At 43.8% G+C, this 10841-nt stretch overlaps 1 protein-coding gene across 8 annotated transcripts; it reads left to right on the top strand.

Annotated features, from left to right (window-relative positions):
• The first annotated feature begins 826 nt into the window (after positions 1-826).
• Positions 827-8778, top strand: ubtf (upstream binding transcription factor). 8 transcript variants are annotated; one of them, XM_076085739.1, is made up of 21 exons: positions 827-1174; positions 3528-3586; positions 3850-4022; positions 4169-4252; positions 4353-4508; positions 4631-4695; positions 4803-4929; positions 5006-5116; positions 5225-5358; positions 5448-5589; positions 5682-5723; positions 5854-5961; positions 6117-6272; positions 6387-6527; positions 6742-6852; positions 6932-7020; positions 7118-7307; positions 7401-7448; positions 7562-7615; positions 7724-7834; positions 7935-8778. In XM_076085739.1, exons 1-21 carry the CDS (start codon positions 963-965, stop codon positions 8040-8042), a joined length of 2421 nt encoding a protein of 806 aa, XP_075941854.1. In that variant the 5' UTR covers positions 827-962; the 3' UTR covers positions 8043-8778. The 8 variants fall into 8 exon arrangements, with proteins under 8 accessions (XP_075941854.1, XP_075941853.1, XP_075941857.1 ...); XM_076085738.1 differs by having other exon boundaries at positions 842-1174; positions 7932-8778; XM_076085742.1 differs by having other exon boundaries at positions 1016-1136; positions 3528-3601; positions 7932-8778.
• Positions 8779-10841: the final 2063 nt, after the last annotated feature.

Here is a 10841-nt window from a genome sequence, read left to right as displayed (position 1 = left end):
TTAAATCATAAACATCCTTAAAACATCCCAATAATACATCAAAATGTGTCAGATATACTCAAAGAGCCAAAGATATAAATAGATACGGCATTATTAAAGAAATAATCATATAGATCAATAGAGACAGAAATTACATTATGAAATATTTCAAAACTTTTTAAAACTGTTAAAAATGTTAAATCATTCTGCTCACCGGCAAAATACCTTATTACAGGTCCGCTTTATTGGATTTGAACAGTTTTTATGTATCACTATATCATTTCACAAAGTCTTAAACTGTCAAGACTAACAGATTGTGACTGACTGTTGCTTTTATTGATTGAGCATTTGAACACTTCATATAAACTTCTAAATCAGCTTCCACCTGTGTGCTGCATGCGCTTTGTGAGAGGATGCAAACAATTCCGATAGCAAGGGAACGCAGCACAGTTTAACAAGGCCGAGAGCCTGAAAGTCATTTGTTTTCCCTGCATCGCACTGACTGGATTGGACAGCCGGGGGTTCCGCCCACAAACACACAAGGTGGAGTTGAAAAGAAACAACATGCTGGGCCAAAATGAAGCTGTCAAACAGCCTCTAGTTGAGGAATCGCCGAGTAATGTGAAAATACACGGAGGCTACTTTGAAGACCTAGTAGATAGTTATATTTAAAGTGGAAATCTGACGTTGAAAAATGGAAATTATAAACTTTTGAAAATATATATATTTTTTATGTTATTTATATTATTATCAATGGGGTATGTGAGATGAGCTGGTAGCATTGAATAAGATAACCATTGGCACAATTTGGGATTTCATGAAACTTCCGTGATAAAATATTCGGACCGCAAACTTCGGCTGAAGATCAGAAATGGTCGCTCTAACTTGCGGGAGGGAAAAACAAACTGCCCTCGGTTGGGTTAAGAAACAAGCGGTACAAGGTCGGGGGAAAAATGGATGTCTCCGCGTAACGAAATGGTTGGATGGAGAGAGAGAGGAGCTGCTGCTGCTGCGCGTTGAGTGGAGGGAGACGGCGAGTGAGATGGAGGCGGGGGGGAAGGACCATCTCTGCGGGGACTGGAGCCCGGGACCGACGGATCAGAGCTGGCTGTCGTTCAACCCTCCCCTTCTTCCTCCACAACGACGCCGAGAGACAGGTACGCCAACAAAACAACCACTCGGTTCCAGCTGCCGTGTAAGTGAACGATAAACAAACCACAATTCGCGCCTTCACCCGCAAAAATATACCTTTAATGTTTGCTTTTGTTTACTTATAAAGCTCCTCGGTCGGTAGCCTCTTTGTAGTAGCGAAACAAACCGACCGCCGTAGCGGGGTACAGACGACGTCGGCCATAGCCGAATTTATTGTCCTCTACAGCGGGGAAGAAATTGTGTGTAAGACCTGGAGGTAAATATGGTATTTACTCAAAATTACACGAAGCGATACTTTTATGTCAGTTCCCGTCATCGAAACTCGACTATTTTTGTGCTGTAACCGGGGTATTTGCGTGGGGGAATTAACGGTGGTTTCCGCGCCGAGACCTCCATGCGGCTGTTGGCGGAACAGCCAGCCGCCTCTCTCGGTTAGCCATCAGGGATCTCGGTTTAATATCTCACCGTGCAGAGACTCGCCCTCTCTCTCCCCCTCTCTCTCTCACCGACTAACCCAGAATCCTCCGACGACCGAGCTCGGAGAACCCGCCTTCTTGTTCTCGCGTATACGCTTTTGGATCGAGGTAAGGGAGCCTGCGACGCCCTGGCATTAGCTTTAAGCTCCGTATTTTTATGTGTTTGTAGTGCGCCATTGGACCTTGTCACGGTAGGTTTCCTTGTAGAGCCTAGCTGAAGCATGGCGGACGTGGAGCTTTTCGTCGCGCCAGTGAAGCTACTCAGTCTCCGACGTTAACGGAGCTCCTTTGAGCTTATAGCTAACAATGTATGTTATGTTACAGTTTAACCGCGTATTAATGTAGCCGAAACAACGACCATTGAACTCTTTCGCTAAGCACGCTCGAGGCAGCCTGTAACAGTCGACCGTTAAAAATATGTTCCATGATCTTCTTTCTTCCTGCGCCTCCGCAAGTCCTTCCAACCCACCACCGTGACATTTATCTCGGACATAATTTCTTTTAAAAAAACGTTTTTTACAAAACACGGTTGAGTCTAAAATAATAGACTCAACTATAATAATAATTTACGTTTATTGGTAGGTAAAATAACAGTTAACTGTTCTCAATTATTTGTTGTGAACGGTAACGTTTGGTCCAGGTTTGCCCCCAAGGAAACTGAGATACTAGTAAATGCCGACAATCTTAACGTTTTGTAGTATGCGAACATATTTTTTAAATGTATGGCTCTAAATGTTACATTTAAGCTTAATTTAGCGTACCAAGTTGCCCTTGGTCGTAATACCTCAACACCCTGTTTTTATTTTAACATCCATATTTTTTTATTTCATGAAATTCTTAGAAACGTATGATAAAACGGCTCCAGATGGCCGTTATAGCGGCTCTTTAGTTGTGGTGGTATCGGTTGTTTCAGTGTAGCTAGGCCGTGGACGCCACGGTGAGCCATCAAGGACACAACGAACAACGAGCAGCCGCCATCATTGGATCACAGCTCGGATACGCCTCGCTGAAGAATGCACTGGGTTTCTTCTAAAATCCCAAGTTTTAACGCCCCAAAGCTTAATTAATCGGTCTGTGAATACTCTACAAACATTTATTTTATTAACTGTAAGCGACAATGATATAGATTTCGTCGCTCAAAGTCTGAGTAAACATTTGAAGGGAAGATTATAGGATTGCATGGCGGAGCTAGATCCGCGTCCATCGGTGATGAGGCGCCTCTGCCGAGTGGCGCATTTGGCTGCAGTGCTTCCAAGCCACCATTCCCCCTCTTCTCGGAGACCGAAAGCAGATCCTCCAGTCCCGTGGTCAGCTGGTCGCCTACAGCTGCCTGTCCGTCCACGTCCATTCGCTTCCTCCTTCCGTGGATCCTCCCCAACCTCCGCTCCTCCGACAGAAAAGCCTCCATTACCGAGCGGACTGGGCGATAAAATGGTCGCTCTCCCGTGTGTTCACGATACTTTAGGTTGTGGACTGAAGCAGAGGACTAATACGTTAGATTCTGACTGGCAAAAATCTGCTCGACGAAGGGAGAGTCGTGTTGCCGCAGCTAGTTGTGCTAGTTGAAGCCCTCCGCAGTGTTATTTGAGATTTGAAGCCGTCACAAGCGATAGCCTATGTCTCACCATGCAGCGTAAACGTTTAAGGGGCGGTGTAATGAACATAAACCATTATGCCCAGGCACATTTAAATTCCACCACTCACAGTTTTACTTTTTTATACCACAGACAAATCACTTATTTATGATACACACATATTAATATAATACAATTTTGTGATTTAAACACTACATTGTGGTTGTAGGAGAAGTAGTAGTCCAACAGACGCACCTATTAACCTACATGGTATGCAACATTTTTTTTTTTTGCTCTGTTTGATTTAATGTGTTATATAACTTGATTTTAATGTTGCTTTTTGTAGATCCAATACAGTACATCCAGAAATGAACGGGGAAATGGAGGCAGCCGCCCAAGACAAAGGTGGGATGTCGACATGTATGGGAAAAGAAATATTCTTTACACCTTCACAATGACAATACATCTGCTATTATAAAAACGGTGTATAATAAGCCTATATTAATATATCAATGTACTTTACAGATCACTTTAATTACATGAATAGAGTAGGATAGCCCAATTGGACATCATTGATACAAACAAGAGGATGTTATAGCTAGTGTTGGTATTTTGCGGATATCAGATTTATCATTTTTGTGCCCTTTCGTTTGTTGTTGTGTAATCAGTGTGGGCGCAGGAGGACCTCTTGAAATTGCTTGAGTCCATGAAACTGGCCCTGCCTCAGAAAGACCTGACTAAATACAAAACGTCAGAGTCCCACCTCGACTGGCAGAAGGTGGCCTTTAATTCCTTCACAGCAGAGATGTGTAAGCTGAAGTGGACGGAGGTCTCTAAAGGGGTGAGTCGGTTTAAGTTTGTATTTGGAGGCTGTTGGAGTGGTGTAGTATTTGTATGGATTGTGCAACAGTCCGTTTTTGGTCTGTTCGATGCCCAATGTTGTGTCTTGATTTTGATTTTTGATTTTTGATGTGTTTCTGACCACAGATTCGTAAATTCCGGATTCTGACAGAACTGATATTTGATGCCCAAGACTACATCAATAACCCTTACAAGGGCAAAAAGATAAAGGTGAGTTAAACATGCATGTTACTCAACTAACGAACATGGAGCAGTTATGACTATAACTCTTAAGACTTTTCACTTTAACTATTTTCCCCATGATAAACAGAAACATCCAGATTTTCCCAAGAAGCCCCTGACTCCGTACTTCCGATTCTTCATGGAAAAGAGGGCCAAATACGCAAAGTTGCACCCAGAGATGAGCAACTTAGACCTAACTAAAATCCTCTCCAAGAAGTACAGGGAGCTGCCTGAAAAGAAGAAGGTCAGTTAAAGGCTTCTTAGGTGCAGCCGAAATACATTTAATTCTGTTTCAGATCTCATTCATTTCTAACAGAAACATTGTCTTTCATTCACCCTTTGTTTTCGTTCTTTTCATGGGTGCAGAAAAAGTATGTAGAGGACTTCTTACGAGACAAAGAAACATTTGTGCACAGCATGATGAAGTTCAGGTAAGATTGCGTGTTACAATGAATTATAATTATGTTTTATTAGCCCTGGGCAGCACCTGCAGCATACTTACAGATGATAATTGTGCTTAACTGTTGTGTAAATGAAGAGAACTGCACCCGGACCTGATGGAGAGCATGACCAAGAAAGGTTCAAATGTACCAGAGAAGCCCAGAACACCCCAACAGCTGTGGTACAACCATGAAAAGAAGGGTGTCCTCAAGACACGCCCGGATGTAAGTCCAGACATTTACAACACAACATACAATTGCGTGATGTGATGGGTGTTAACTTTTACGTGTTTGACACCAGGCGACCACCAAAGACATTAAGGACAGTCTCGGCAAACAGTGGACGCAGCTCTCTGACAAGAAGAGACTGAAATGGATCGCCAAGTCTCTGGAGCAGCAGAAAGTGTACCAGGTGAGGCTACCGTGGTGTGTAATATGTTGCTGAGGTGCAAGGGCTGTTGTGGTAGAAGTATAGAGTGCAGCGATGTCTTCGGTGTTAACTGTGTTTGTAATATTGTAGGGGATGATGCGGGAGTACATCCAGCAGCACCCGGAGCTAAACATGACCCAGGAGGATATCGTCAAGTCCACCCTGACCAAGGCCGAGAGGCACCTGAAAGACAAATCTGACGGCCGACCCGACAAACCGCCTCCGTGAGTCACAGCTGCAAACACACCGACACATCTGCGTGGCCGCTGCCCTGTGAGCGAGTTATTTGAACCTGATGTCTATGTGCTCTCAGAAACGGTTACTCGATGTTTTGTGCGGAGTTGATGTCGAGCATGAAGGACGTACCGAGCACAGAGCGTATGGTGATGTGTAGCCAGCGGTGGAAGCTGCTGAAACAGGGCGAGAAGGACGCCTACCAGAAACGCTGTGAACAGGTGAGTCCAGATTTCATCAAGTTGGATAATTATTTTTTTTTTAAATGGAAAACTTAAATTGTGTCTAAAAATGTCATGTTTGTTTTTTTTAGAGGAAGAAGGATTTTGAAATTGACATGAACAGATTTCTCAGCGTAAGTCAAATTTTTGGTTTCCACTTCCGACTTGTGTTCTTGTTGCAGCAGTCAATGTCATTATTCGTGTGCTATACGTTTTGCTGCAAGAGTTTCTCACGCGTATTGTCTCTGCTCTATGGATCTGTAGAGCTTGTCAGAGGAGGAGCAACACCGGGTTTTATCTGAGGATAAATTAGGTTTTAAGAGGGGCGGAGCCAACAGTCCTGCCGCCAAAAAGAAGGCCTCTAGAGCGAAGGTAATCCTTTTTGCTAAGCTCAAGTCGCATCCCCTAAATGTTTGATTCTTCGTACTATTAAACAGTAAAATATTAGTATTGCATTGATATTTGAATGGTTAATTAGATGTAGTTGTAGTGTGCTTTCTGATGTTCCCTTTCTTTTTAACCTGTAGGCCAATCCAGAGAAACCCAAAAGGCCGATTTCAGCCATGTTCATCTTCTCTGAGGAAAGGCGTCCCAAACTGCAGCAGGAGCGGTCGGACCTTTCTGACAGCGAGCTCACACGACTCCTGGCTCGCATGTGGAATGAGCTGCCCGAAAAGAAGAAGGTAATGTAATAAAGACACATTGGAACAATTGAGTGGATCACAGGATGCAAATTATACCGATATGTTTTCACTGTCTTCTAATGTTCGACTGATCTTGTTGTCTTGGCCATTTAGGAGAAGTTTAAACGCATGGAAGCGATCCTGAAGGCAGAGTCGGAGAAGAAGGAGGATCGCAGTCGTCTGCCGGACCCTCCAAAGACTGCTCAGGACATCTGGCAGCAGAGCGTCATAGGAGACTACCTGGCCAGATTTAAGGTATGCATCACTCCTAGTGCCTAGATAATAGGGTGTACAGTTCTAGACAATTTATCTTTAGTCACTTTTCTTTAACTTTGATTATTCTTCATTATCCTCCTGATAATGACATACAGCTGCAGTTCATTACTTAAAGCAGTGTGACTAACACTGCTGGAAAATGCACATAAAATACTCTCCACAAGTGCATTCAATGTGAACCTGTGTTTTGCAGAGTGACCGACCGAAGGCACAGAAAGCCATGGAAGCAACCTGGAGCACCATGGAGAAAAAAGAGAAAATCGTGTGGATCAAAAAGGCAGCCGAGGACCAGAAAAGATACGAGGTAAGTACCTCTTACAATGTCCAGGAGGGCTCCACAACATCTGTGTAACAGTGCGAGCTAACAACTGTCTCCTCCACAGAGAGACCTGTGTGAGATGCGCTCACCTGCTGCTGCCATTGCCTCAGGGAAGAAGATGAAGTTTGAGGGTGAACCCAAGAAGCCGCCATCGTAAGCCTGCCACGTCCATCCTGTCTGTGCTGCCTGGTGTGTGTGTTCTCGTGAAAACTTAGCGTTGTGGTTGTCCGCTTGCTTTTGACTCGTCTAGAAACGGATATCAGAAGTTCTCTCAGGAGATGCTGTCCAACGGTGAGCTGAATCACCTCCCGATGAAAGAGCGCATGACTGAGATCGGCAGCCGCTGGCAGAGGTTGACGCTGAAGGAGAAGGACCGCTACAAGAAGATCGCTGAGGAGAAGCAGAGGCAGTACAAAGGCCTGCTGGAGCAGTGGCTCGCTGTAAGAAGTGGTTGTTTGAAGGGGGGGGGGGGGGGGGTCTCCAGACATGTTGGGCACTGGACTTGTCTCACATACGCTGTCATTCCTCCACAGAGTTTGTCTTCACAAGAGAGAAACACCTATAAAGAATATACTTCGCAGGTAAGTCAGTTATTTCAGTGCCGTGCAAATTGTTCTGCAGCTCTGTCATGTTTTAGGTTTTCTTATCTCTGACGTTGGGGTGTTTGAAACTTTTTACCTTGTTGATGTTTCAGAAAAGAAGAACTACAGCGAAACCAGGAGGCCCCAAGGCAAAGGCCAAGAAATCTGTAAGCGCAGACTCTCTCCTCCTCATTCTTGTCTCATAAATCAGCTGTAGTGGTGTCATGTGTTGATGTTGTCCGCTTTACCTAAAAAAAAAACCTCTCTTCCCGCAGGACACGGAGGAAGAGGAGGAGGAGGACGACGAAGACGACGACGAGCGGGAGAAGGCTTCCTCTGACGCAGATTCATCCAGCAGCAGCAGCGACGATGATGACGACGACGACGTGAGTTTTGTCTTTCAGTACGCGGAGTTGGCGACAAGAAGTGGAAGTAGACAGTGCTAAACAAATATATGTATTTTTCATTGTTGATTGTTTAAAGAAGGAGGAGGAGGACGACGATGACGACGAGGCGGAGGACAAGGAGAACAAGTCGGAGGACAGCAGCAGCGAATCGAATTCCCAGGGGTCGTCGGATTCTGATTCGGACTGAACCGGGCCGACGTCTTCGTGAGACGAACTGAGCAGCGCTGAGCTGAGCCAAGAGTCGAGGGAGCTCTGCCACTGTGCCAACCCCGCTCTCCTCCCACCACCAGAGGGAGCCCCCGCATCGCCTCATTCACGTCACACTTCATGTCGCTGCAGTTGGTGGTCTACTCATGGAGGGACGCTGCCCTTATGTCCAAAATCAGTTTCCTTCCCTCCCCCGGTGCGAGACGGTCCTCTCACATTACGGGCCGCTGACGTTATGCCAAAAACAGCATCCCACTGGTTTGGTGATGTCGTGAACTTTTCTGCCGCTGGTTTCAATCTTGACTCACAGGTTCAATGGTTTAAGGTTAGGCTTTTAATGTTGAGGGTAAGTTCATTACCTGCCAGTGTTTAGTTTTATTATTCTGGTGATTAGTTGAAGACATGCGTTGTGAACAGGCTTCATAGAGCCAAAGAACATAGTACGGTGGATCACTTTAGGGATCGACAGGGGGGGAGGGGGGGTGCAGGATACCGAAAAATTGCACTCTTCAGAATGTTTCCTTTAAATTTGTTTTTGTTTTTGTTCTCTATTCTAAATTTTCTGATGTAGATTTTATCATTTGGTTCTTAAAGAGGTGGTATTTTTTCAGGAAAAAAATCAAGCCATTATGAATGTGTTTTTGTTGCTGTTACTTACCCATGTTCTCATTTAAAAGGTGACCGTGCCTATATAAAGTATTCACCCCCCTCTTGGACTTTTTCATGTTTTCTTGTTTTACGACATCGAACTAAAGTGGATGGGCTTTGAAACTCATTAACAAAAACTTGTCTTTGCGCCGCAAAGTTTAGGGTGAGAACTGAGGGGGAGACCCGACCTCAACCAGCTGAGGCGTTTAAAGGTGTAGCAGACCGATCGATCTCATCGAACTTTCAGTAAGACGCCGACAAGCTGACGGAACAAATCCATCTCTACAGATGTATCTAAATCAAGTGCATGTTTAAAAATAACCCTCTTGATTACAGCAGTGTTCACCCTCCTAAACGTTCAGTAAATGCATCTTTGGCACCACTTACAACCATGAGTCTATGTGGACTAATGTGCTTCTTGCACCGACACAGCCTGCTCTAAGCAGATTTACAGCTGTGCCATATTCTTTATGTTTAATGAATGACCGTACAGTGCTCTGCAGATACAGGAGTCACACTTTTAATATCACATAAGTGATCTCAATTCAATTTATTAAAAACATTTGTCTGCACCAGTCGATACCTTTTGGGATCAATTGTTTTAGTTTTACATTATAGGACCTGATTTAGATCAGTTTGTGAAGATTTGTTTTGTTGATGAAGGTCAAAAACACCTGATTGCATCCATTGTGTTTCAGACATGTAAAGCAAGCGGTGTAATACTTTTTGTAGGCGCTGTAGGATCCGTCACCATGCGTCTGTCATTGAAAGGTGTGATTTAATCCATTAGTCTGAAACGGTTCTGGCAGTAATAGACGGTGTTTATTGTGTGACCAGAGCCGTTTGTCATTGAAGGGATTTCGCTCGTTTTCCACACATAGAGCGCAATCTGTTTTTAAAGAATACGTCGTACAGTTCTCTGAACCGTTGTTTTGTTTACAGTTTCTTTGCATCGTCATTGGGTTTGTTTTTAATTGTGAGCAGTTGACTTCTGATCCGTCTGGAATCATTTTGTGGATGTCGAACTGAATGGTTTTCATTTCTTTTTTCTGTTTTTAATTTCTAATGGTATTGACTGTAATCCATTTTGGGTTTTAGTCTGATGCTTAATCCCAAAAACGTGTGCACTTAATGTAAATCTGACCCTTTGCGTGCATGCATGCTCCGAACTGTGTATATATGAGGGTGTGAGTGTTTCTTTGCTTTACTGTGTGCTGTTTTTACCGTTCTGTTGCATACCATGATGTGACTGCAGCGTGCATGTCTGGTCCTGTGTGGGGACGTCATACCAATACATGAATGTAGATATATTGTTAAATCTTTACCTTTTCTTTCCTCCCCCCCCCAAAGGTCTTTAGTAAGTTTCCGTGTCGTGAAAACGGACTAACGACACGACTTCCATGACTTGTCATCGTGGGTCCACAAACGGATGCGTGGCAACTAGTAACAATCTGTTAGTAATGTCTGAAACATAAACCAGCGTGGACTATTTAAATATTTCGGGGAGAGAATAGGAAAAGTGATGCTGATATTGATAGATGGGAGTTTGTAAAGGGATTCGGGGAGCCGAGTTGCCGGGGGAATTGGGGTTAAAAACTGTTGTAATTTTTCCTGTAAATACTGTTTTTGTATCGAGTGCTTGTCGTTTTGTTAGTGCTTTAATTTGGCGAACCCTCATCTGTGACTTCTGAGGCCAGTGAGTTTTTCACTCACAGGGGAGAAGTTTTGGTTTAATTCACCTGTTTTTAAGTTGTTTCTTCTCTCCCTTATGTTGGTTTATAGAGATATCTAAGACTGCAAAGCTTTACAAGTTTGTACTGCTGATCATTTGACAATTTGGTGTTTTCTATAGCTGAGGGTGTTCTTATGTCCTTGTAGTTCAAGTATTTGGGCAAATAAAAAAAATGATCTTTAACAGTTAAGATGTCTGTGCTCTGTTGTAACCTCGTACAAGCAGGCAGGACGTCTTTAGGTGTGAGGCTCCCAATGAAGGGAACTCATAAAGGTGTGTGCTTTGGAGCTGGAACAATCAGCTGATTAATTAATTAGTCGATCAAAAGAAAAATGAATCTGACATAACTAGATCAGTCATTTTTCAAGCAAGAAATCACTTTTGAAATGTTCATTTCTG

Source organism: Anarhichas minor, unplaced genomic scaffold (assembly GCF_050575085.1).
Source record: "Anarhichas minor isolate MPS153535 unplaced genomic scaffold, ASM5057508v1 ptg000007l, whole genome shotgun sequence".
In the NCBI taxonomy this organism is placed as follows: Eukaryota; Metazoa; Chordata; class Actinopteri; order Perciformes; family Anarhichadidae; genus Anarhichas; species Anarhichas minor.
This window is presented reverse-complemented; position numbering and strand designations above follow the sequence as displayed.

Bases quoted from the DNA above. Each gene is read 5' to 3' on its own strand.
- ubtf (XM_076085738.1), top strand. From the start codon at position 963: ATGGAGAGAGAGAGGAGCTGCTGCTGCTGCGCGTTGAGTGGAGGGAGA. The intron at 4,696-4,802 runs GTAAGATTGCGT...GTGTAAATGAAG, and splicing joins CACAGCATGATGAAGTTCAG to AGAACTGCACCCGGACCTGA. The intron at 5,962-6,116 runs GTAATCCTTTTT...TTTAACCTGTAG, and splicing joins AGAAGGCCTCTAGAGCGAAG to GCCAATCCAGAGAAACCCAA.